This window comes from Crocodylus siamensis, chromosome 8, assembly GCF_052110815.1.
Source record: "Crocodylus siamensis isolate JL-2025a chromosome 8, ASM5211081v1, whole genome shotgun sequence".
NCBI lineage: Eukaryota > Metazoa > Chordata > Crocodylia > Crocodylidae > Crocodylus > Crocodylus siamensis.
In genome coordinates, this window is record NC_143402.1 from 44,571,486 (window position 1) to 44,599,010 (window position 27,525).

General features: G+C 49.2%; 1 protein-coding gene across 1 annotated transcript in view; it reads left to right on the top strand.

Annotated features, from left to right (window-relative positions):
• The window catches only part of F8 (coagulation factor VIII), a 98,926-nt gene that overhangs the window by 41,586 nt on the left and 29,815 nt on the right, over nucleotides 1–27,525 (top strand). The window contains exons 12-16 of the mRNA XM_090060562.1: nucleotides 12,062–12,273; nucleotides 13,542–13,692; nucleotides 14,204–14,413; nucleotides 17,535–20,901; nucleotides 24,038–24,203. Coding sequence (XP_089916688.1) covers nucleotides 12,062–12,273; nucleotides 13,542–13,692; nucleotides 14,204–14,413; nucleotides 17,535–20,901; nucleotides 24,038–24,203 — 4,106 coding nt within the window. The remainder of the gene's footprint in view (nucleotides 1–12,061; nucleotides 12,274–13,541; nucleotides 13,693–14,203; nucleotides 14,414–17,534; nucleotides 20,902–24,037; nucleotides 24,204–27,525) is intronic.

The following is a 27,525-nucleotide window of genomic DNA, read 5'->3' on the forward strand; positions in this document are numbered from 1 at the left end:
GCCACTGTACGAGGTATGACTGGGCCCTACATGGTATTAGCAGAATAAGCCACAGGAAGAAAAACATCCCTTCTATGTCCGTCACAGTTTGTGAGCTGGTCACATTTGTCCTTCCTTGAGCTCTCTCTTCCTCCCGTTTATCTTGGGGTGTTCCTTGTGATTGAGCTCATTTTCCTGTTGAGGCTGCTAGTTTTTCCTCTCTGGGGTTGCTAGGTTACCAGCTCTTCTCCCAAATACTGTTGCTGCCACCTCCTGGAGATGTGTGGGAGATTTTTGCTGTTTAGAAACCATTTTGCATTATGCATCCTCTTTTCCTTCCTCTCTCTAATTTAGTGTCACCTGCTTAAGAATTAAAACTATTGAAGGGCAGTTCAGTGTATGGAAACAAGTGCCTCTGGTTCTGGTAGCGGGGATTGGCAGAACTTCCTTTAACAGAGGAACAATTTTATGTGCACAGAACTAATTCCATTTTGCAAAACTTCTTCAATTCTTTATTTCAGGAGACCTGTTCCTGACTTAGCCACATGCTGCTCTGTTCCTGACTTAGCCACTGACTCACTGGGCTCTGACAGATGTGACATTTGTCTTTGAAAGAGCTCTACTGCCATGTCCTGATGGAAATGCATAGCTGCATTAAAAAGTGCCTGATCATGTGATAAATTAACCAATGTAATGAAGGTTCAGATGAAGGAGCTCCAAAGCAGAGTGCCTTCATTAGCCCAGCCCTGCCCCCAGTGCTGTCTGCAGGAAGGGAGTGGGATGGAGCTCTGGGCTGAGGTTTGCCCAGTCTCAGCTGGAGAGGGGGCATGTGTATTGCAGCCCCCCACCTTGGGTCTGGGAGCACCAATACATGCCCCACCTCCAGCTCAGGCTGGGCAATCCCAGCCTGGAGCTTCCTCCCCTATCTTTTTCCCGCTCCCATCCTGTAGACAGCACCAGTGCTGGGAGCGGGGTGGGGGCTAGGGGAGAGAGGCTGCAAGCAAATAGCTCCTCCTGGATCAGCTCCAAAGTATAGCATGAACCCCTCCCCCCTCTGACCCAAAAGCAGACGTCTTTTGAATTAGGGGGGAGAGGGGCGCTGTAACTCATGGCACTTTCTGTGAGTTTCACATCTGACAGCACCACGCTGTCTCTTTGGGCAACTGAGTTTCCTGCTTAGTGACTCACTCTTCCTACTTGTAAACTGGGGAGAATGCTTTGGTGGAAGGTACTAGGTATTACAACGTCATGATTTAAGGGTGATTCATCAGTCAATACCCATGCTTTTTGAGCAATTTGGGCTGTGCCCTCCTTGCAGAGAGAAATTGCTCTGGGCATTTATTGGCATTGTATTTACTGACTAAGTGGTTGGAAGTGGTTGAAAAATTTACTTGGGCTCCACTATCTTGCAAAATCTTGGTCTGGAAGCCAAAATTAATGCTCGCATTGGAAATGCAAGCAACACTATGGCTAAATTTCAAAAGAGAATTTGGAAAAACAGAGTGCTCACTTGACAAAGATGTCTGTCTACAGTACTTGCGTACTTAGCTCTCTATTGTATGGCAGTGAAACGTGGACGCCTTATGCCAAGGAACAACGAAAACTGAACAGTTTCTATCTTAGATGCCTGTGTCGTATAGAATAATAGAAAATTAGGGTTGGAAAAGACTTCAGAAGGTCATCTAGTCCAACCCCTTGCTCAAAGCAGGACCATCCCCAATTAGATCATCCCACCCAAGGCTTTGTCTAGCCAAGTATTAAAAACCTCCAAGGATGGAGAGTCTACAACGTCTCTGGGTAACCTGTTCCAGTGTTTTACTACTCTCCAAGTGAGAAAATTCTTCCTAATATCTAACTTAAATTTCTCGTGTTGCAACTTGAGACCATTGCCCCTTGTTCTGTCATCTGCCACCACTGAGAACAGTTTAGCTCAGGGGTGGGCAATTATTTTGAGCGGATGGCCGCTTACCCAGTTTTGGCAGGCTGTCGAGGGCCACATGAGTAGCCCCGCCCCTTGACAGGTTCCCCACTCCTTGACAGGTGCCCCGCCCCCTGGTCACCATCTTGGGACCAATGTCCCAATGTCTTGGGACCAATGTCCCAGGGCCAGTACCGGTGGGACCCAAAGCGGGGCGCGGGCCAGCAGGGGTCTGTGGATCCAGGCTGGGCTGCACCAGCAGGGAGGCAGGGAGCTGGCCCTGCTCCATAGAGCCCTGCTGACTGAGACCCCAAACTCTTGCTACCCTGCTCTGGGCCCCACTGGCACTGGCCCCGGGACACTGGTGCGGGCCCCGTGCCCCCACTGGCTCCCCACCTGCTCACACCCAGTGCCCCCTCAGATCTGTGGTACAGGCGGGGGGCAGCGCACAGCCCCAACCCAGCCTGGCAGTGGGGCCAGTTTACAACATGCTGCGGAGCGCAGAGGGGGGAGAGAGACCAGCCTCTCCCCACCCCATGGCCGGCACCCCATGCTGCAGTCGCTTGCAGCCTGCCTGGGGCTGCCTGTGCCTGCTCTGGACAGCCCTGCACAGGCTGTGAGCACATGCAGCGTGGGGCACCGGCCATGCAGCGGGGAGGGGCTGCTTTTCTCTGCACAGGGAAGAAGCCCAGGGAAAAGCTGAGCACGGGGGGGGGGGAGGGGGAAGTGGCTCCTCCCCCATCCCATGGCCAGCACTCCCTGCTGCAGGTGCTCGCAGCCTGCATGGGGCTGTTCGGAGCAGGCACAGGCAGCCCCATGTGGGCTGCAAGCAGCTGCAGCACAGGGCACCGGGCATGCATGAAGAGGGGCTGCTTCCCCCCCACCCCATGCTCCTTTCTTGCCTGGGGTCTCTCCTCCCCTTACCTGAGCTTCCCATGCCAGGGCAGCCATGTACTCCCAGCCCAGAAACCCCACCTGGGGCTTCCAGATGTGGGGTGGGGTGGGGCGGGGCTGGCCTTGCTGTTGTTGGAGCCCTCTGGGATTCCCCTGGGCCCTACTGCCCTTGGTTCCTGTCGTTTTTGACAGGAACCAAAGGCAGAGAAATATTAATTTTCCACATTTTTTTAGGGGCCACTAGAGCTGTGTGACACTTCAGTCCCTGATTTGATTCAGCAGAGATTTGGCCTGATTCGGTGGCCAAATCTCGAATCTGAATCGAATCGAATCAGGAGACCCTTTTATCTCTCTGAATTGAATCGGAACCCTCTGAATCGATTTGGAGAGATTCGAAAAGATTTGGCTAGTTGGACATAGGCACAGCTTTAAATGTTTTTTCTACATACCTCAAAGTACCAGGCAGCTCATGAATGTTTTGATGGTACAGCAGATGGAGCATCCCATTGGAGCGTAGTGGGGTCCCCAGCACACTCAGCAGCAGACCCGGAAGTGGACCAGAAGCACTTCCAGTCCACTTCTAGGTCTGCTGGGGAGTGTGCTGGGGGCCCCCCCTGCGCTCCCCCGGCTCGACGACTGGTGCCTCCTGGGTCTGCAGGGACACCTGGGGTCCTCCTGCAGGTAATCACCGAGCCGGGGTGGGGAATGGGGGAGCCCTGTGCTCCTGTGCGATGCTCCATCTGCCCCAGCATCGCAGCATTCACAAGCTATACCTGATACCTTGAGGTATATAGAAAAAACATTTAAAGCTGTGTCTATGGCCAAATTGCTAATTCTCCAAATCAGCATCAAATCATCAGATTTGGATTTGGCTGAATTGAATCAGGGGCAGTGATCAAATCACCATCCCTGATTTGGGCCAAATCCGAATTGAAAAAGGCCCATTTTGCAAACTCCTAATAATCACTTCCCTTGCCCTGCTGGCAACACTCCTACCACTGCAGCACAGTATGCTATTGGCCTTCTTGGCAACAAGGGCACACTGTTCGCTCATATTCAGCTTACTGTCCACTGTAACCCGTAGGTCTTTTTCTGCAGAGCTGCTACCTAGCCAGTCAGTCATCAGCCTGTATCAATGCATGGGATTGTTCTGTCCTAAGTGCAGGACTTTGCACTTGTGTCTGTTGAACCTCATAAGATTTCTTTTGGCCGAATCCAATTTGCCTAGGTCACTCTGAATCCTAGCCCTACCCTGGGCATAACATGGAGTGACAACATCTCCAACTTCACTGTCCTGGAATGGGCCAAGATACCCACTGGGCACGTCTACATGTTCATTAATGCATTGTAATTACAGGTGCATTAGTGCTGATGCATGCTTTTTTTTTAAGCTAATGCACAATAGACTAATTCGACTGCACATTAGCTCATTAGCATGGGTTTTGCCCCTATGCTAATATGCAGTCGAATTAGTCTACTGTGCCTTTAGTGTCTTGTGTAGACACACCTAGTATGTTCATGCTCCTGAGACAGATGCCTCCATTGATTAGGACATGTAAATCATATGAGTGATGGCTGAATCCCCAAGTACATACTCTATGATGAGCTGGCAAACATGAACTTGGCAAACATCAACTTGGACAGCCCACTGGCAAACATCAACTTGGACAGCCCAAACTCTGTTTTGCTGATGTCTGCAAGAAAACCCGTTGTGAGTTGTATGTCGATGGCCAACACTGGGAATCAGCTGCTTTGGACCACTGCGAGTGGAAAGCCACTGTGAAGTAGGGCCTACATTGCTCTGAGCTGGACAGGGTCAGTGATGAGACAGAGAAAAGGCATCAGAGGCAGGAAAGAGAGCCATCCCCCAGCCATGGGGTTGGAGAAATTCTAAGCCCTATGGCCCTGGGGCTAGGCTGAGAGTAGCCCTCTGGTGGTGGGGCTAACTGAGAGCAGATTTGCTCCCAGTTGGCATCTACATGTGCACTACTGTACAGTAACTATGTCACAGTTAATTTGCTACTTGCAAATGCAGGTAGCAAATTAACTGTGCAGTAGATTAATTTACTGTGCAGTAAGCATGTACACATGTAGACAGTGACACTTTACTGCACAGTCAGTTAGTCAGCTGTATGGTAAAGCATTTTGTGTAGATGCATTGTTAGCAAATAAAAACCAAGGATTCCGGACTAGTCCAGGGATTGACACGACACCTTGTTGGATGAGTGACAGAGCCCCCCGCTGACCCTCAGCACAGCGAGGCCCATGGTGGGAGGAGGTTAACCCCTGAGTGAATGGGAGGAGGCGCCTGAGTGGAGCCGGGTCGGGTCAAGCCCCACCCAGGCTCCTACTTGGCCCAGCCCCCCAGGGAGCCACGTGACCGGAGCTGTGCGAACAGGCTGTGCAAACAGGCATGGTTGTCTGCTGGCGCATGAGTTAGCATGGAGTTCGTGCAGGAGGGTGCACGGGAGGGCCCGAGACTCTGCCTGCGAAACCCCCAGGTAGATAGTCCCAGCCATAGCCAGCCTACCAGAGGCATGACATGGTTGGGCATGTGCTGCACCCCTCGGGTCCCCTCGGGCTCTGTGGCCCCCCCCCCGGCACCTCAGAGACAGCCACCCAGATGGAGCCCATGGTTCTGGGCTCCACGCAGACAGAGACCCTGGCTCTCGGCTGCGTGGGCTGCCTGTCCCTTTTTCAGGCTCTGGGGCCCGGGAGCATGGTCACTTCCCCTTGTGGGGTCTGTTCCCTTTTGGTGTCTCTGGTGTGCCAGCTGGAGGAGCTCCAGGCCACAGTCCAGAGACTGCATGCCATCAGGGACTGTGAGCAGGAGATTTACTCCTGCTGCCAGGCCCTTCTACCTTGGGAGCCAGAGACTGGACCACAGTCTTCCTCCAGGACCAAGGAGGACTTCGGGACTCCCGCTCTGTCCAGCCAGGGGCATGAACCAAGGTGGTCAAAGGTCTTAAGGCCCACCGCACCAAGGTCCCTGCCCCGCCGGAGCTTAGCAACAGGTACGCACCTCCTTCTGCTCCAGCAGAGCCCGCTGAGTTGCCAGCTCCTGCAGGCAACACAGGCTCAACTGCAGCTACTGCCCCCACTCTCCCCAAGATAAAACGTAAGGTGTTTGTTGTGGGAGACTCCATCCTGAGGGGGACTGAGGGGGCAATCTGCCACCCCGACCCCTTAGCCCGGGAAGTCTGCTGTTTCCTGGGGGCCCGCATCCGAGACATTGTGGAGAGGATCCCTAAGCTTCTCCAGCCTACAGACCACTATCCTATGCTCCTTATTCATGTGGGCACCAGTGACACAGCTCGGAGCACTCCCAGTTGGGTCATGAGGTGCTACAGGGATTTGGGAGCGGGGCTAAAGAGTCTGGGAACACAGGTGGTGTTCTCTTTGATCCTTGAAGTCTCGGGGTATGGGCTGAGGGAGAGGAGGATCCATGTAGTCAACCAAAGACTGAGGCGCTGGTGTCATCGGGAAGACTTTGGCTTCCATGACCACAGCCCGCTCTTTGGCAAAAGAGGCAGTGAGCTGCTGGGAAGTGAGGGCCTCCACCTCTCTCCCCTGGGGAGGAGGCTCTTCTCAGCCAGACTGGCTGACCTGCTCCACCAGGCTTTTAACTAAGCCCATTGGGGCATGGGGGGACTACCACTACTGCTTGCCTGCTGAGCAGCCCTTGGAAAGCCACCAGGCCAAGGCACTTAAGAGAGCCCACCCCTGCCCCAGCCCTGGTACAACCTGTGATCAAGGCAAGAGCCCCCAAGGGGACACTTGCCTGCCTGTACACAAATGTCAGGAGCTTGGGGAACAAGCAGGAGGAGCTCGTCCTCCTGCTCAATGCAAATAATTATGGTGTCATAAACCAGGAATAACGGAGACCTGGTGGGACTCTACCCATGACTGGACCATGGGTATAGACGGCTATACCCTCTACAGGAGAGATTGTGTAGATAAAAGGGGCGGGGGTGTAGCTCTCTATGTTAACGAAAGCTACGCATCCCTGCAAGCTGATGTTGGTGACCAGGGTGGATGACTGGAGACCCTCTGGGTTAAAATCTGTGGGGAACACGGTACGGGGACACAACAGTGTGAGTCTACTACAGACCTCCCGCCCAAAGTCCTGAGCTTGACCAGGAGTTCGCCCAGGAACTGGCTGAGGCTGCATGCTCCAGGACCGTGGTTGTCATGAGTGACTTCAATTACCTGGACATCTCGTGGGAGGATTACTCAGCAAAATCCGAGTGGTCGCAAAGATTCCTCTCGTGTGTGGATGACCTCTACCTGACTCAAAAAGTCTATGGGCCAACAAGAGGCAAAGCGCTGCTCAACCTGGTACCGGCTACTGGGGATGACCTAATCGGTGACCTAGTGATCGATGGGAAGCTGGGTGACAGCGACCACGAGCTGATCACCTTCACCATCCGCCGTAAAGCTGGCAAGTCAGTCAGCAACACAGAAGTTCTTGACTTCAGGAAAGCCAACTTTAACAAGCTAAGGAGGCTTGTCAGTGAGGCCCTAAGGGACCATGGCCCCAGGGAGAGGGGAGTTCAAGAAGAGTGGTTGCTGCTCAAGGGAGCGATCCTCAATGCACAAGCTAAATCTATTCCATCTTGGAGGAAAGGCAGCAAGAGGACACAGCAGCCCCCCTGGCTCTCCAAGGACCTAGCAGACCTCCTGAGGCTAAAAAGAAGGGCCTACAAAGTGTGGAGGATGGGATTCACCTCCAAGGAGGATTATTCTGCACCGGTCCGGTCCTGCAGGGAGCAAACCAGGAAAGCCAAGGCTGCAACTGAACTCCAACTAGCTTTGAGCATCAAGGACAATAAAAAGTCCTTTTTCAGATATGTGGGGAGCCGGAGGAAAAGCAAGGGCAACATGGGACCCCTGCTGAACCATATGGGACAACTGACGCCCAGGAAAAAGCCAACCTATTAAATGGGTACTCTGTGTTGGTCTTTCATCAGTTCCATGGGATGCCCATGCCCGCTACAGGACAGGGAGGTCTGGGTGAGGGAGATCCCCTGCCCTCCATCAATGGTGACCTTGTAAAGGAACACTTTGAGAGGCTGGATACCTTCAAGTCAGCCGGCCCTGACAATCTGCACCCCAGGGTACTCAAGGAGCTGGCGAGCATCATAGCCCAGCCCCTGGCATGGACCTTTGAAAACTCCTGGTGCTCTGGTGAAGTGCCCGAAGACTGGAAGAAGGCCAATGTGGTGCTGATCTTCAAGAAAGGGAGGAAAGTGGATCTGGATAACTATAGGCCCATCAGCCTGACTTCTATCCCAGGGAAGATCTTAGAAAAGTTTATTAAAGAGGCCATCCTTAATGGACTGGCTGATGCCAACATCCTGAGGGACAGCCCGCACTGTTTGTTGCGGGTAGGTCTTGCTTGACCAATCTCATTTCCTTCTACGACCAGGTGACCTATCACCTGGACAAGGGAGAAGAGATTGATGTCATAAATCTTGACTTCAGAAAAGCCTTTGATCTGGTATCCCATGATTACCTCTTGGCAAAACTGGCCAATTGTGGCCTTGGGTCCACCACGATCCACTGGCTGGAAAATTGGCTCTGTGGTCGGAGTAATAGATGGAAGTCACTCATCATGGTGTCCTGTGACCAGTGGGGTCCCCCAAGGCTCTGTCTTTGGACCCATATTGTTCAACACCTTCATTAATGATGTGGACATTGGAGTCAGAAGTGGACTGGCCAAGTTTGCCAATGACACCAAACTTTGGGGCAAAGCATCCACGCCAGAAGACAGGTGGGTGATCCAGGCTGACCTGGACAGGCTCAGCAAATGGGCGAAAGAGAACCTGATGGTGTTTAACACCAAAAAATGCAAGGTTCTCCACCTTGGGAAGCAAAACCTGCAGCATCCTTATAGGCTTGGCAGTACTACGCTGGCTAGCACTACGGCAGAAAGAGACTTAGGGGTCATCATTGACCACAAGATGAACATGAGTCTGTAATGCGATGCTGCGGCTAGTAAAGTGACCAAAACGGTGGCTTGCATCCATAGATGCTCCTCAAGCAAATCCCAGGACATCATTCTCCCCTTGTACTCGGCCTTGGTGAGGCTGCAGCTGGAGTCCTGCATCCAGTTTTGGGCTCCACAATTTAGAAAGGATGTGGAGAAGCTTGGGAGAGTCCAGAGAAGAGCCACGCGCATGATCAGAGGTCAAGAAAACAGACCTTACGATGAGAGGCTGAGAGCCATGGGGCTCTTTAGCCTGGAAAATCGCAGGCTCAGGGGTGATCTGATGGCCACCTATAAGTTTATCAGGGGTGACCACCAGTATCTGGGGGAACATTTGTTCACAAGAGCGCCCCAAGGGATGACGAGATCGAATGGTCATAAACTACTACAAGACTGTTTCAGGCTGGACATAAGAAAGAATTTCTTTACTGTCTGAGCCCCCGAGGTCTGGCACAGCCTGCCATCAGGGGGTGGTTCAAGCACCTACATTGAACACCTTCAAGAGCAAATTGGATGCTTATCTTGCTGGGATCCTATGACCCCAGCTGACTTCCTGCCCTTTGGGCGGGGGGCTGGACTCGATGATCTTCCGAGGTCCCTTCCAGTCCTAATGCCTATGAAATCTATGAAAGGCTTTATTTACTACAAGTATTTAAAATCGAGTCAAGTGAGCCCAAACCAAATCAAAGTCCAGTGATTAACTATAAGCTATAGGCCAGTTAGTCTCACCTCCATCCTTGGCAAAGTCTTTGAAAAAATTATCAAGGCTCACATTTGTGAGAGCCCGGCAGGGCAAGTTATGCTGAGGGGAAACCAGCATGGGTTCGTGGCAGGCAGATTGTGCCTGACCAATCTAGTCTTTTTTTATGACCAGGTTACAAAACACCTCGACGCAGGAGGAGGGGTGGATGTCGTATACTTGGACTTCAGGAAGGCCTTTGATACGGTATCCCACCCCATACTGGTGAACAAGTTAAGGGGCTGTGACTTGGATGACTGCACAGTCCGGTGGGTGGAGAATTGGCTGGAGGGTTGCACCCAGAGAATCGTGGTGGATGGGTCGGTTTCGACCTGGAAGGGTGTGGGCAGTGGGGTCCCGCAGGGCTCGGTCCTTGGACCGATACTCTTTAATGTCTTCATCAGCGACTTGGATGAGGGAGTGAAATGTACTCTGTCCAAGTTTGCAGATGACACTAAGCTATGGGGCGAAGTGGACACGCCGGAGGGCAGGGAGCAGCTGCAAGCAGACCTGGACAGGTTAGACAAGTGGGCAGAAAACAACAGAATGCAGTTCAACAAGGAGAAATGCAAAGTGCTGCATCTAGGGAGGAAAAATGTCCAGCACACCTACAGCCTAGGAAATGACCTGCTGGGTGGCACGGAAGTGGAAAGGGATCTTGGAGTCCTAGTGGACTCCAAGATGAACATGAGTCGACAGTGTGACGAAACCATCAGAAAAGCCAATGGCACTTTATCATGCATCAGCAGATGCATGACAAATAGGTCCAAGGAGGTGATACTTCCCCTCTATCGGGCGCTGGTCAGACCGCAGCTGGAGTACTGAGTGCAATTCTGGGCGCCGCACTTCACGAAGGATGCGGATAATCTGGAGAGGGTCCAGAGAAGGGCCACTCGTATGGTTAAGGGCCTGCAGGCCAAGCCCTACGAGGAGAGACTAGAGAAACTGGACCTTTTCAGCCTCTGCAAGAGAAGGTTGAGAGGCGACCTGGTGGCTGCCTATAAGTTCATCAGGGGGGCACAGAAGGGAATTGGTGAGTATTTATTCACCAAGGCCCCCCCGGGGGTTACAAGAAATAATGGCCACACGCTAGAAGAGAGCAGATTTAGATTGGATATTAGGAGGAACTTCTTCACAGTTCGAGTGGCCAAGGTCTGGAACGGGCTCCCAAGGGAGGTGGTGCTCTCCCCTACCCTGGGGGTCTTCAAGCGAAGGCTAGATGTGTATCTAGCTGGGGTAATGTAGGCCCAGCACTCTTTCCTGCTTATGCAGGGGGTCGGACTCGATGATCTATTGAGGTCCCTTCCGACCCTAGCATCTATGAATCTATGAATCTATAAGGTGATGATTTCTCACCAAACAGGTGATGAAGAGGTGGTCTGTTTCTCTTCAAATTCTCGAGTAAGTTGGGTGCATTAGCAACTGGTGTCAGATTTCTCACTCTTGAAGCATGCGCTGTTTGCTGTTTTACTGCCTTTTTATACCCTTAGTTTAGCATCTCCAAAGCATTCGTTTAGTTGTGTAAATCAAGAGAGAGTCCCAAGCAGTAATTGACAGGAAAAACCTGCTGGTTACTGGTTATCAGAAATTTTTAATTTAAATGAGTTACCTTCTTGGGTAACAAGAGGTTATTTAGTTTGAAACATATCAAGAAACTGATTAACAGCCCAGAAAAACATACTAAATCAGGAGGAGACATCTATTACATAGGGAGAATGTCTCTTCCTGCACATAAACACGAGTTCGTCGCAAAATAAATTTTTACCATGCTAATTAATCAAGGATAGACATTTCATATGGTAACACACCAGACAACTAAGAGTCTGCTTGAAATCATTCTGAATATAGCAAGATAAGCTGGAAGAGATACTTCATTATTCCTTCTTAGATGGTCTACCCATGACTTCGCATCCTCTTGCAATATGCAGTTAGCATCAGTATTCTGTATTTTTGTGAGTAGGCCCAAGCTTAGCATGAGTTTCAGAGTCATCAGCATCCACTGTATGTCTACACAGCACTATGAAGTGTGATTGTATCCTGGGTAGGTATCTTTGCTGGCTTTCATCTAGCCAGCTACAAGTGACAATACCAGTGAAGACAGTGGCACTGGCCTCAATATAGAATAGCAACCCTGGCTTTATATTCATGCCCCTGTGTCAGCACTGCTAATTTTATTGTGTTACCTTGATTAAGATTAGTATTGGTACACCTATATGTACTGGAGTCACGCCATTAATTTCAAGCTAGACATATCCCTTGATTTCAGTGAGATGTAAGCACATGCGCTCAGTGCCCTTCCTGAATAGAGATGTTTTCTTGGTTCATGCCCTTGGCCTGGAAATGTCACAGGATCAGGTGTTTTCCATGAGATACGAAGTGCCCTGATACCCATCATGAAATTTCAGCCCTGCTGCTTCTGGGACAGGTTGGCTCTGTGGGATGCTTGTTTGATTTATTATTGTTCACTCTTTGTGAAGTTGGTTCCTCACTAAGTTTGGTGCCCAAACCTAATGCATCTGTTCTTGGGGTTGTCTTTTGCCAGAGAAAGATGTGAAGGATATATCCATTCCACCTGGCCAGTCATTCACATACAGCTGGAAAGTGACAATGGAGGATGGACCAGCCAGCTCAGACCCTCTCTGCCTCACCCGTTTCTACTACAGCTCCATCAACCCAGAACGAGATATAGCCTCGGGGCTGATTGGGCCTCTTCTGATCTGCTATAAAAAAACAATGGATCAAAGAGGCAATCAGGTGGGTCCCTTCCTTTCAGTCTAACCTCTGTCATTATAAAGGGAGGGTTTCAAGTAATTACTGATATGAGCTGTAACCAAAGGCCACAGGACGTTTGTTACCTCCTGTCCTCTGCACAGATATTCTGTTTTGCAGGACAGAATATTTGTGGTGCAACATTGTGACTTTGTTTCTAAGGGGATGGGTTTTAATGTGAGCATGGGGTAGCTTCAGTCTGGGACACACTCAGCCTGGCAAGGCCTGACTTGCTCTGGATTCTGTAATCCCAGCCTAAGCACATTCTCCAGACCCACTTTGTAGAACACTTGCCTACTAGGGCTGTGCGAAGCTTCAGGTGCTGATTTGATTCGGAGGAGATTTGGCCTGATTCAGTGGCCGAATCTCTGAATCTGAATCAAATCAGGAGACCAATAAAAAGTTCTGAATCAATCTGAAGCCTCTGAATCAATTTGGAAAAGATTCGGAGAAAGATTCGGCGATTCGGACAGTCCCTACTTGCTGCCGCAGGGAGCTGGACCCAGACTCCATGCCAGTAAGTAGGGGGTAGGGTGGGGGGGCTGGAGGAGTGGGGAGGGGACCGTGAGAGGACACCCACCAGGCCCCATTCCCTGCTTGCTCCCCCAGCCCCACTGAGCGCCCACTGACCTCTGCCAGCTCTCTCAGTCCCATCAACGGCTGCCCCAACCGGCCCCAGTGTCCTGATGCTTTAAAAAAAAAAATGCCCCACACTCACTGGCTGCTGCAGTGGGTGTTGGGGCCCCTGGGAGCTTATGGTAGAACCCCTCCTCCCCCCACTCAGTGCAGGGCAGTGTGGGGCAGCACAGCTCTCCCCCCTCCTGGCAGCAGCTGGTAAGTACAGGGCTTTTAAAAATTTTTTTTAAAGAGTCGGGACACTGGGGCTGGGTGGGGCAGTGTTTGACGGGGCTGGGAGAGTGGGCAGGGGATGGGGCTCATTTGATTCAGAGATTTGACCAGTTCAGCAGTGGCTGAATCTCTGAATCAGATTCAGCCGGATTGATTTGGGATGATTTGGGACAATGATTTGAATCACCAAATCAAATCACTGTCCCCTGAATCACCAAATCCAAATGCAAAGCAAATACTAGCTGCTTTGCACATGCCTATTGCCTACCTACCATGAAGTTCTTGGTGTGAGTTTGACCAAATACACACACACACACATACACACACACATGACCTTTGGCGCTCTGTCTCCAACCTAACCAGAACCATCCTAGGCTATGAACAGGCTCCTTTGTCATTTCCAGATGTTATCAGATGAGGCAAATTTTTTGCTGTTTTCTGTCATTGATGAAAACCGGAGCTGGTACCTGGCAGAGAACATACAGCGGTTCTGCACAGATGCAGCCCATGTGAATACTCAGGATCCTGAATTCTATGCTTCGAATGTTATGCACAGTGAGTAACCAGGGATGGAAGTTATATGGGGAGGACAGAGGGAGAAGACAGGATTGGCCAGACATTGGAACAGAGGTTCAAGTGGGTGTCCTATGTCCTGATCTGGGGGTCTTTTAGGAGAAATTTCTTGGAGTCCCAAAAACAGCTGTCAATCTCTCTTGTGATTTGGACTCTTCTACAAGAAGAATGTTAACCAGAGGCGACTGGTAGGGGGAGCACAGGGGTGCACATGCCTCCCTCAATGGGGCTGGTGCCCCCCCCAACGGCCAACACTAATGCTGTCAGCAGGGCTGGTGACCCCCTTGACAGGGCTGCTGCTGTTGGTGTTTTCTGAGGGTGCCCCCCCAGACTCAGGAGGCAACAGTCACTCATGATGTTAACAAGATATTGCTGCTTGTGGCATCCATTGATCTGAAGTCTTGTTTGTTCTGTCATGCCAGCTAATTAAAGTTTAGCTACTATATAAGACTAAGACTTCTGTGTAACATTTCACACCCTATGTTTCTTCCAGCTATTAACGGTTACGTCTTTGACAACCTAAACCTCAACCTTTGCCTGAACCAAGTAGTATACTGGTATGTCTTAAGTGTTGGTGCACAGACAGACTTCCTCTCTGTTTTCTTCTCTGGGAACACCTTCAAACGTAACATGGTCTATGAAGACACTCTCACCCTCTTCCCATTTTCTGGGGAAACTATTATCATGGACTTGGAAAAGAAAGGTTAGTAGGTATAGGTATTTCATAAGTTAATGTGTGTAGCTGGTAGATATATGGTACATCTTAGAAGACTCAGGTGTAGGGCTCAACTAGGAAAATAACCATCAGGTTTATTAAGAGATTGACATTAATTTGCCAACTCTCAGCTGACAGCACTTTTCTGCTGGCTCAAGATAAGCTCCTCTTCTGACCACAGCTACCCCACGAGGACTCAGTTGACATCAGCAGAACAAGCTTTCAGTGTCTGGCTGCATTACACAAGAGTTGACCACGCCTGAACACTACTGCGAAGAACTGATCTAGCTAGCTGGGTGGTTAGTACAGAGGGAGGCGAAAAATAGCTGCTGTCATCACTGGACATTTTAGTGGTGTTCCCAAATAGAGGCAAATGATTAGGCCCCAGTCCCCCGAACCTATGATTGGCTGAGGGGCCCCAGCAGTTCCACCCTTGCCATTGATTAGTTATGAGGGCTGTCTGTCGTATGGCCCCACCCTTCACCACCGATTGGTGGAAAGGGTTGGGGGCTGCATGACAGGCAGCCCTCTCAGCCAATCGGACCTCTTTGGGGAGCCAGTATTTTATTTTCAGTAGGTTTTTTTTTTTTCAGGAAGCCTGCCAACATCACAGACAAAGTTACCAACTTCACTTATAATAAGTGGAATTGGGCTTGTTTTTTTAAAAGTTGCTTTAATTTTTTGAGTCACGGATTGTGGTTTTTTGGGCTTGTTTTATTTGAGGTCGCTTATTGTGGGCTTTTTTGTAATAGGTGACTTAAAAAAAGTTATAGTTTAAAAATGGTTGTAGGAGTGTTTTTGGTGACTGACTTGTGTTGATGTATATTGGTGGGGGGCGCAAAATGGCAGATCTGGTTGGCAGCTGGACTTCATTTCCCAGCAGCCCCTGCTCTCATGGCTCGGGCTGATTTTCATGGAGACCCCAGCAGCAGCCCCCCTATGATAGTGTGGGGCTGGGGTTTCCATGGAGACCAGCCCCAGCAGTGCTGGCAGGGCATGTGGCAGGGCAGGGTGGGGCTCTGGGGCCGGGCTGGGATCTCGCAGTGGTGACAGTGTGATCCAGAACTTCTTGGGCTTGTTTTGGGCGTTTTTTAAAGGCAGTGCCACTTTTTTTCTCTTGAGACTTGGCAACACGGATCACAAAGCTTGCCATTTTTCACAGAGCCTGCCTTTTTTCATGGAGCCTGCCGGATTTCATGTTGTCTGTGAAAATCAGGCAATCACAAATTCAGTAAGTCCCATGATAGTGAATGCCATGCTGTGCCTATGGCTTGCTGTTGATATCAAGAAAATCAGTTGTGGAGAGAGGACTGCAGGGCAGGGCACAAAGTAAAAACACAGAATTCAGAAGAGGAGACTGAGCAGAGAAGCTTTGACAATATCTATTCTCCTGTGAAGAAGTCCAAGGAATCACTGGATACTACTCCGAAGAGCTCTGTCCAGATGCATTAATGGACAAGGCGCTGGAAAAGGCCCCAGAGTCACAGAGGCTCTTCCCAACCAGCCTCACTGGCAGCCCTGGAGACCAAAGGCCTCTGTTGCTCCATGGACTAGGTTAGGCTCAGACAGCACAAGGTGACTGGATAGCAGCAAGGAGTCAGGAGACTTGACTTCAACCCGTGCTCTTGTATGTCCTTAGGTACATAAGAACTTCTAGGATCCAGGGCAGCACATAGACTAAATTGCCCCCAGCTGGCCCTGGTTACTGAGTGAGCCTGGCTACCAGAGACCTAACTACCCCCAGCTGGCCCCAGTTGTCTGCATGGGGTTGGCTGTCTGCTTCTCTATCTAGCCTTGGACTTTTGACTCCTTGCTCTTAGTTTTCTGGTTCCTACCTTTTGATCCCTAGGTTACCATTCCCAGGGTCCTGCCTGTTTGTTCCTAGCTCTCCAGGCCTGCTTATTTGTTCCTGCTGTTTTGTTCCCTAGGTCTTGCTTATTGGCTTCCTGGCTCTATCCTCATTCCTGATTCCCACCTGCTGACTCCTTGTTCCTGACTCCAGCCAAGACCCCTTGTGCTTCCAGACTCCAGCCTGTACCCCTGTTCTCTGACAGCTGGCTTCTCACTTATGGCAGTCACCCATGTCCTGGTCCCATACAGCCATGGTTGCCTGCTTTGGACTCCTTGGCTTATGACAATGGTCTGGATCTCTGTTTCTTGTTCTTAGCTCCTCCTAGCTTGTGGTTCTACCCAGGTTGACTGCCTATGTCTCAGTTCCTTGTAGACCTTGGCTTATCAAGTAGCCTGCCCCTGACTCTGACCCTTTCTTCCCTGACATCACATGTTCCTGATGCCCTAAGTTGTGATTCTTTTGGGTCATGCCTTGACTACCTATATCCCAGTCATACCCTGACAGAAATGTAGACTTGAAGAGGACTCATGGTCCATTGAATCTAATCCCCTGAATTTGCAGGCAACCACTTACCCAAAGTTTTACAAAATTCCCATTTCAAACCCTTACACATAACTACAAGGCACAGAACCAGAAACACTGAGCACAGCATGCCATAGGTAACGTCAGGGAAGGTGAGGTCACTGCTAGTGCCCTGCCACTGCAATAGCTGGGAAATAGTTTCCTGTTTCTGCCACTTCAGCTTCCCCAATCTTGCTTCCCTACAGTCGTAAAAAGAACAAATAGCACATCTCTTTGCAAGAATGGTGATTCTTTATTAGAAAGCAACAGCTAAATCCAGAATATGATTATTGTCCTTATGTCAAGTCTTGTCATTCAGAATTGCCTAGGACAGTAAATCAAATTTAAGTTGTATTTATTGTATTCACTACTTCATGGTTATACTCTGTAAACATCATTGTGGAGACATACCAGGTAAATGTATTCAAGTCATTAGTTATGTTATGCACCATTAAAGTAATCAAAGACCCCTGTCAGGGTTAATCCTAATACTTCCAGAAATGTCACACTATGTGGAGACATACATACCCTGTTAGTCCAGCTTGTTATAGAAATAAGAATGTAGTTAGCTTATTGCAGAGGGAAGATAGGATTTGCTGAAGAGGGACTTCCTAACAAGTTACCATAGCAATACTAACACTCCAGATTTCCTGGTGTGTTGGATTAACTCTGTTCTTTCTTCCTTTCCTGAGACAGGTGTATGGATGCTGGGATGTCTGAATCCTGAATTTAGAGACAGAGGAATGCAGGCAAAGTTCACAGTCTCTAATTGTAACCCTGATTCTGATCTGTATTACAATGAGGGAGATTATGATGATCAGATAGATGACAATGTCTTTCAACCCAGGGGCTTCTCCAAGAGAAAGAGACGGCATAATAGGCCTTGTCTGAGGAAGCATCAGAATAACATTTCTTCTGAAAATGAAACAGAGAAGCTCAACTACCAGCTAACACCCTGCTTGAGAAAACCTAGCCAGCCCCTCAAATTCAACAGCCTGCAAAGCAGTTGGAGGGATTCCATGGATACCCCTTCCAATATCACATCAGTATTTTCAGAGAGGAGCCCAGATCAGCACAGCATTTCCATGTTTTCCCTACAAGAGACCAACTCTGAGCCAGTATCCTATGATTCCTTCCTAGAAGAAGAAGAACTATCAAAAATAGTAATCTCAGATCAAAGATCTGAGGATCCTCTTCTTGAAGAAAACTCTACAAGTATACGTAAAACAAATGATCTTAATAAAAGCTCAGCAACAACTGGTCCTTATAAAGAAGGAGATACTCTCTTCCAAACACATAGACTAAATCCAGTAGGAGAAATGGTTAAAGAGAACTTGGAGTTACAAAAGTCAGTAGAGAATGCGGCATTTCAACCAACCACACTATTAGCCAAACTGGAAGTGTTTCCAAAAGGGAATGTTAATTTAAGACAGGTAAAGGAATCAGCACACAGGATGGCCCTTCACGAATCCATTTCCTTAAGTGCTGCTGATACTTCTATTCAGAAGAATGGTAACTCACTGCAACAGGATGAATTAGAGCGTGATTCTGGATTTCAGGAAAGGTCTTCATTAGATAAAGAATTGTCTCTGGAAAATAGTATTAAAGCATCATTAAAATTACACAGGTCATCAGATTACACAAAAAGTACTTCCATAATTAATACAAACTCCTCTTTAGAGATTAGCACATCAGCACCATCAGACAAGTCAACAGATGATACAAGTATTCATGTTATGACCTACATTAATGTTGGAAAGACATTTCTTAAAAACACTGGTACATCAACACAACTAGATTCTAGTTTAGAAAAGTATGCAAGTCCTCAAGAAACGGTTTTGTTGGATCTGTATGAAACTTCTCAAGAAGTGAATGCTTCTGTACCAAAGTTAAATAGCTCAGCACATGATCTCATGCTTCAAGAGAACATATCATCTACAAATGGAAAGGTATTTGTTGAAAAGACTGTAGTATCATCACATTTAAAGAAATATTCAAGTGAAAAAGGAATTAAAAGGAAACCTGTATTTCATAAGAAAGATTTTCTTCTTGGTAGAACCAACTTGTCATTAGATGGCATAGCAGAGATGAGGCTGATGGAAAATGGATCACTGGATGATAAAACAAGGATTATTACACCACTAGGACAGAATAGATCTACACAAAATCAAAGGCGTTCAAGTAGTAAGGACAACTTTTCTGCAGAAAATGGCATGAGGCTAGAATTGAATGAATCTGCCAATGATACAAGGTTTCCAGAAACAAATTTTTTGGACAGCAGTGAAATTCTTGACAACAGATATGTTACAACACAGGAAACTAATGATTTAATATTGCCAGCAAAGTTTAAAGATGCTACAGAAAGGAAGGATCTATCTGAAATAAAAAATATTGCTTTACACAAAGCAAATATGATGGGCAAAAATATGAGGCTCCCTTTACTGAACAGTGAAGAGACATTTCAGAAACGTGATAGCATAGCAGAACAATTAGATGAGCCAACAAATGACTCAAGGATCCCAAAAACCAGCTCTTCAAATGAGAACATTTATCCCACTGGGAATGTTCCTCCATCAGAACTAGAACGCTTGATAAATGGCACAGGCTTCTCAGAAGTCAATTCATCTGACACAAAAAATGTAATCCATAACAGTGATGTAATGGAGCTTGACTCAGATCACTGGACCACTGAAAACCTAGTGAACAAGGCCACTTCTAAGACCTGCAATCAATACTCTCTTTTGTGTAGCACTCATAAAAAAACACAGTCCCTGAGGTCATTTCAGGTTTTGCTGGAAAAGATGCAGCTACAGCAAGAGCTAGACAATAAAGCCAGAGCATGGGAGGGAAGGCAGAGCCCTGACAAAAATATGCAGAGAACGAGAGCTGTGTTTGGAGACACTGGTACTAAAGTGGACTATGAGCACAGGGGAACCCCCTCCACTGAAAGATTATCCATAGAAGACACAACAATGAGAGACCATAGAGCAACTAACACTGATAGCTCCACTGGCTATATCAGGACTGCTTTTGCAAGCCCCACCCACTCTGATGCCATGCTGTACTTTACCAGTAGTCATGAACCAAGAACATTAGAGGAACACCATGGCAATCAAGATAGGAATATAGCTTTCAGAAGAGAGAGCACCTTTGTGGAAGTAGACGAGTCAGAGGAAGAGGAAACTGCTATGATTCCTGCAAATTCAAGTGAGAACACTAGCAAAAGAGAAGAGGTGGGACCTGAGTCAGGAACAAAGTCCACTGCATTGGCTAGAGAGCAAACCAGGATGATGAATCCCATCTCACTGCAAGTTGTAGGGCAAAATAGTAGAGATGAGATGTCTAAAGGAAGTGAAATGCAGCACAGAACGGCCAATGATCAGGAGACCCCTTTGAGTTTGCAGCACAACCAAAAAAGGCTTATGGATGAAGAGGTGAGCGCTTTCAGGCAGCTTAAGTTAAGGGAAGATATGACTATCAGCAAACCGCAGCAGGGACTTGAATCTAACAGTATTAAGGACCATGGATTAGGGAATGAGTCTAGATGGAGTTCAGCAACAAAACATGCTGTAGAAATCCATGCACAACAAGTCTCCACAGAAAATAATCTACTTCCCTCTGGAGATAGAACTATAAATGAGACCATTAAAGAGGATCAATGGGAGTCAAAAGACAGCCAGAAAAAAAATCAGGTGTTTAATGGGGAAGAGTTCACTTCCTCCTCAGACAGGAAGGAGGAGGCACCAGGGATAGATGAGGCACAGGGAATTGTGGAAAGCACTGATGAAATAAAGCAGAGTAGCTTGACTGCTAGGTCTGAAAGTCCTGGAGAGATTGCTGGCTTAAACTATATGGCAAAGTCTGATACTGCTAGATCTCAAAAGGAAAAAGCAGACTACGATGATTACAGCAACAATGAACAAAATGTAGATTTTGACATCTATGATGAGGAATACCAGGATCTACGCTCCTTCCAAGGCAAAGCCCGGCAGTATTTCATTGCAGCAGTTGAGGTGGTGTGGGAATATGGGAATCAAAGACCTCAGCACTTTCTAAAAGCAAGGTATGTTTTACCAATCACATTCGCCTATCCTATACATTCCTTCTACCCAAATGATTGCTTTTTCTGTTCAAAGCAGCTTGGATGAATAAGGCAAAAGAACGATTAGGTTCCTTCAGTCTCCACAGACCCCACCATGTCATAGATATACAGTCCCACCGCAGATGGAACTTCTTTAAGCACTGATTCCCTTCCACCACAATAGAGTCACATTTTTCTCTTATCCCTCAGCCCTTGAGCTTCCTCCCTGAGCCAAGCAATGCCCTGCAATCTCCTGCCCTGCTTCAGTTTCATCAATGAGCTTAGAACTTCCTTGGCTGTGGACCCTTGATCTCACTGCCCAGCTGTAACTAGCCCTATCAAGTAGCTTGTGCTACTATTTGCCTTGGCAGATAGAGGTCAGGAGTTGAAGCCCCAGGTAGGCCTCCTACAGAATATGGAAGTATCCTGAGAAAATGAAAACATTGTGCTATTCTTTAGTTAGTCCCACTTGACAGTCCCTCCATACCATTGAGGGCCCAGAAAGGAAAATCCTGCATGGAACAGCTTACATGCCATGTGCTGTAAGGGTGCTGTGGTGATCGTGGGGCCACGGGTTACCATATGTCTGGGTTTTCCCGGACATGTCCTCTTTTTTGGACCCCTGTGCTGCGTCCAGGTGGGTTTTTGAAAAAAGAGCAAATGTCTGGGTTTTCTGCTGTCCCAGACAGGCCGCTTCAGGCTGGGAGTAGCGGACAAGGTGATTGGTTGTTGAAGGTCACATGCTGCCTGTGTGGGCTCAGGCAAGCCAGTGAGAGAGTGGGGAGAGAAAGAGAGTAAGGAGCAGGGCTGGGCTGGGGGCAGAGGCAGCAGGTCCGGAGTGTGGGAGGCTGGCAGGGCTGGAGGGCAGGGCAGGGGGCTGGAGGTTGGGAGTGAGGGGCATTGGCAGGGGGGCAGGGGCTGCAGATCAGGAGTGAGGGGCATGGGGGATGGGACATGTGACTGTGGGTTGGATGTGCAGGGCACTGGTAGTGTCAAGGGGCTGCAGGTCAGGAGTGAGGGGCACCGGCCGGGCTGGGGGACAGGGGTCTATGGGTTGGGTGTGAGGGGCACCAGCAGGGCTGGGAACCAGGGCAGGGGGCTGCAGGTTGGGAGTGAGGGGCACCAGCAAGGGGGCAGGGGCTGTGGATCAGGAGTGAGGGGCACGGGGGACAGGACAGGTGACTGTGGGTTGGGTGTGCAGGGCACTGGCGGTGCCAGGGGGCTGCGGGTTGGGAGTCAGGGGCACCAGCAAGGGGTTGGGGGCAGGGTACTGCTCTTTGGGAATGAAGGGCACTGGCAGGGGTCAGTGGGTCCAGAGTGAGGGACAGCAGCAGGGATGGGGGGGCATGTGGCTTGTCAGTGAGGGGCAACACAATGAGCAGGGGCAGGGCACCACTGCCCCCACCCCATCATATTCACCCTGCCCGTTCCTCCCTCCCCCCCCTTACAGGTGTCCTCTTTGTTGGACCTGGAAATATGGTAACCCTAGCAGGCTTGAGATTATGATACAGCAATCTCATTCACATCCTCTTCCCATATGCTTGGATGCTGCCATACCAGGAATTTTCCATAAGTGATTATGGACATTAAAAACTAAGAAGCTAGAGAAGCTAGTAAAGGCCAGAGTCCTTTTAAATGTTCATGCCCTTTGCCTGAGAATGAGGACAAACCAAAAGTGTCCCAGCAGCTATTGTGTCCCTATAGATCTCTCAGTTGCACAATCACCTTGTGCTTTGCTGCTTAAAACCCAGTGAAAACCTACTGGTGCTCCTTGACTGACTGCAAATTATCTGGTCAAACAAGGAAAGCCCATTAATAGCAAAATCCTGGTGGAGGCACACATTAAAGGAGTTAATGGAAGGATGGGACCTGCACTGAAGGCTAGGGTGGAGATTCAGCCCTGCGCATTAGATTACATAGGGTGCATCTACAAAAGACGCTTTACAGCAAAGTAGCATAGTTTACTGCACAGTAAGGATGTGCATCTACATGTGCACATGCTTACTGTGCAGTAAACCATGCTAACTGCAAGTAAATTTGCTATCTGCAAATACAAGTAACAAATTTACTTGTGATTACTAACTGTGCAGTAGCGCTCATGTAGATGCCTGACTGGGAGCAAATCTGCTCCCAGTCAGTCAGCCACCAGGGGGTGGAAGATTGCTCTCTGCCCCTGGCAGTTGTCTCCTGCTGGGGTGGGCTCTGCCACTGGAGCCCAAGTGGGGAATATGTCCTTCTACCATGGCAGCAGGGAGATTCAAGACCCCTGCTCCCCACCCTGAGGTTGCAATCGAGGAGCGGGGGTTAGGAGATCCTTATTTCCCAGGCCCTGCTTTGCCATTATGATCAGGGAGCAGGGAGCTAGGAGATCCTTATCTCCCAGTGCAAGCTCCATGACTGCAGGGCTGGTGCTTGGGGATTCTTATCTCCAGGGACCACAGCCTGTTCCTAACCCAGCTCCATGATCACGGAGCTGCATGGGAAACAGGCTCTCCAGCTCCTGTCCCACAATCGCAGAGCAGGAGCTGGGAACTATCCTGGTTAGGGGCAGGTCCCAGCTCTGTGCCCCTACTGGGCAATCGAGGCACAGGGTTTGGAAAGAGCTGCGAGAGTGGGGCAGGTCCCAGCCCCCTGCCCCAATCCACTGGTGGGGCAGCTAGTAGTGAGCCCCAGCTGAGCAGGGAATCCAGTCAGGGAGCTGGGACTGGGAGCTCGCTGCTGCTGAGGCAGGGGAACATTGTCCCCACCCTGCCAGCAGGGAGCAATGTCCCAGTCCTGGCCAGGAGATAGCTGTCTCTTGGCCCTGTGCTTCCTGCCAACCCCTGGGCTAGCACCCAGGGACCGTAGAGCTCCCTTTGGCAGCAGCAGGGAACCATTGCAGGACCTCAGGAAGAGCACTTTGCAAATCTGCTTCCACTTCCCTACACGTGTAGATGCCTGCCCGGGAGCACTTACTCGCGAGTATTTTACTCATGAATAAATTGCTTCTGGATCTCATGCATGTGCAGACACACCCATACTCAGATGTCTCTGCACCAGGCCTTCCGCTTAGTGTCTTTGACTGCAGTCTTCACACAGGGCAATGTCAGGACTGGCCTGACCTCCCTCTTTCTTGCAGGGTTCCCAGGACTCACTGGAGGAAGGCTGTAAAGCAGTACCGGAAGGTTGTTTTCCGAGAGTATCTGGATGAATCTTTCACTCAGCTTCTGCCTCGTGGAGAACTTGATGAGCACTTGGGAATCCTGGGGCCATACATCAGGGCGGAACAGGATGACAGGATTGTGGTAAATCAGTCTGGAATCAGTTTTTCAGAGGTGATACTTATATGGGCTTAGTAGCAATCAGTAGCAAGAATATTTAAATATTCTTGGGATTTTTATTTGTATGCTTATAGTACACAGAGACCCCCACTGAGCTCTGGGCCCTGTTGTGCTTGCAATTGTACATACCCATAGCAGCACAGGGTTTCTGCTCCAAAGAGCTTACAGTTTAATGAAAACTGGCTGGGGAAATTGGCAACAAAGGCAGAGAATGGGACTCACCCAGAGTCCCCCAGCAGATCAGGGTATAACTTGTTAGGTTGTCCTGATAGAAAGAGCAGTCTTTAGAAAATCCACACAGTTCTGGATGTAATGAGCTTGCAGAGAGAAACAGAGGTCTGAAAGGGGGAAGGAAGAGACAAGGGCTCAGTATGACTCCTCTTAGAGGTGTATGGTCTCTTGCCCAAATCCCACTGTCACTAAAGATCTGTGTGCACTGGACTAGAGTCAAGTTATGTAGGGAGCTGTGAACTCTTTGTCTATATGGGAAATGGCATCGCTTTCCCTTAAAGTGTTTTTAAATTAATCTTGTTAAACCAGTGCAGACTCCCCCATGGAGACTATTTTGGAGAGACTTATTTCTGTTTACCTGAAACTTGTCTCTATTGGTCTTGAGCTAAACTGAAATTAAACCATCCACACAGGAGTTTGCAGTGATTTGGTAAATTTGTATTTACACTTTTGGTCAAACTGGTACAACTGCCTCATACAGACAAAGCCTCAGATTGAACAGTTTGACCATATGAATTTTGCTGGCCAGTGTGGGCAGGAGAGGGCCAGAATGGGGCCCATTTCCAATGGCCACTGCCAAGTGAGTTCAGACATGGTCCTCAGTTCTGTGTGGATGGAACTGTGTTCATTACATGCATGTAGGAAAAGGGAGACTTTGGAGGACATCTTAACATCCAGGAGGGAGATGCAGCAGCATCCTGAAATTTCATTGATTTCATAAACATTAGGGGTGGAAGGGACCTCGGAAGATCATTGGGTCCAGCCCCCTGCCCCAGGGACAGGAAGTCAGCTACAGTCAAAGGATCCCAGCAAGATAAGCGTCCAAACGTTTCTTAAAAGAGTCCAGAGTAGGTGCTTGCACCACCTCTGGAGGGAGTCTATTCCAGGCCTTGGGGGCTTGGACAGTAAAGAAGTTTTTCCTTATGTCCAGCCTAAAATGGTCTTGGAGAAGTTTGTGACTGTTGGCCCTTGTCATCCCTTAGGGCGCTCTGGTGAACGGATGTCGCCCCAGATCTTGATGCCCCTTATGTACTTGTAGGCAGCCACTAGGTCACCCCTGAGCCTGTGCTTTTCCAGGCTGAAGAGTCGCCAAGGCTCTCAGCCTCTCATCATAAGGCCTATTCTCCTGCCTTCTGATCATGTGCATGGTTCTTCTCTGGACTCTCTCAAGCTTCTCCACATCCTTCTTGAATGGTGGAGCCCAGAATTGGATGCAGTACTCCAGCTGTGGCCTCACCAAGGCCGAGTACAGGGGGAGGATGACAGCCTGAGATTTGCTTGAGAAGCTTCTATGGATGCAAGCCAGCTTGTCGAGAATGGTCTCTGATATTTTTTTCTAGAGTCTTTCCAGAGATTGAGGTCAAGCTGATTGGCCTGTAGTTCCCTGAATCTACTTTCCTTCCTTTCTTGAAGATGGGCACCACATTGGCTTTCTTCCAGTCTTCAAGTACTTCACCTGAGTGCCACGAGTTTTTGAATATCTTTGACAGTGGCTAGGCCATGATGCCGGCCAGCTTCTTAAGTACTCGGGCATGAACGGCAACCACCTGCAGCCACCACCGGCAATCATGGACTGCTCGCATATGCCGCTGGCAGTGTGGGCAGCAGGGTGGTGAGTGGTGACTGCTTGCAGGGGGTGCACTGCCACACTCAGGGGGTGCACATGCATCCGCATGCCCCCCCTACACGTCACCCCTGTACTCAGGGGTGCAGTCTGTCAGGACCAGTGTCCAACCTCTCAAGGTGCTCCTTTACAAGGTCTATACTGATGACGGGTATAAACTCACCTTCACCCTGACTGTCCTGCATCATGCTAGGCAGAGCGTTCCTTTGGGCTGATGAAAAACTGATGCGAAGTACCTGTTAAGCAGGTTGATTTTTTCCTGGGTGTTGGTTGTCAGTTGTCCATTTGGTTTAGCAGGGGTCCAATGTTACCCTTGCTTTTCTTCTGACTCCCCATGTATCTGAAAAAGGACTTTTTACTTTTCCTTGATATGTGTAGCCACTTGGAGTTTGGTTGTAGCCTTGGCTTTCCTGGCTCACTCCCTACAGGTATGGACCAGTACAGAATACTCCTCCTTTGCTATGATTCCTGTCTTCCATCCTTTATAAGCCTTTCTTTTCAGGTGTAGGAGGTCCACGAGTTCCCTGCTGAGCCAAGGGGGCTGCTGTGCCCTTTTGCTACCTTTCCTCCAAGATGGGATGGACTCCCCTCCCTGTCAAGTCATGGCCCCTTAGGGCCTTGACAACAAGCCTCCTGAGCTTATCAAATTCAGCTTTCCTAAAGATGAGCACATCTGCATTGCTGACTGACTTGCCAGCTTTGTGATGGATAGTAAAATTGATCAGCTCATGGTCACTCTCTCCCAGTTTTCCTTCAATTCTTAGGTTGCTGACTAGATCACCGCCTTTAGCCAATACCAAGTCCGGCAGTGCTTTACCTCTTGTCGGTCCACAGACTTCTTAAGTGAGGTAGAGCTCGTGCACATGAGGAAGCTTTGTGACCATTCAGATTTGGCTGAGTGCTCTTCCCATGAGATGTTGGGGTGGTTGAAGTCTCTCGTGACAACCATGCATTGACAGCATGCAGCCTCAGCCAGTTCCCTGGCAAATTCCTGGTTGAGCTCTTGTTCCTGGTTTGGAGGTCTGTAGTGGACCCCTGCCATTGTGCTCCTGTGCCATGTTCCCCACATATTTTAACCCAGAAGGTCTCTGGTCGTCGTCCCTGGGTGCCAATGTCAGCCTGCAGGGACGTGTAGCTTTCCTTGACATAGAGGATTACACCTCCACTCCTTTTTTCCGCATGATGTCTCCTGTACAGGGTATAGCCATCTATACCTGTGACCCAGTCATAGGTGGAGTCCCAACAGGTCTCTGTTATCTCTATGAGATCATAGTCATTCATGTTCAGCAGGAGGACCAGTTCCTCCTGTTTGTTTCCCAAGCTCCTGGCATTGGTGTACCGACACGTAAGTGTGCTATTGGAAGCCCTAGGCTTCCTTGCACTCCCAGGAGGACACCGTTCCAGGGCTGGGGTAGGAGTGGATTCCCTTGG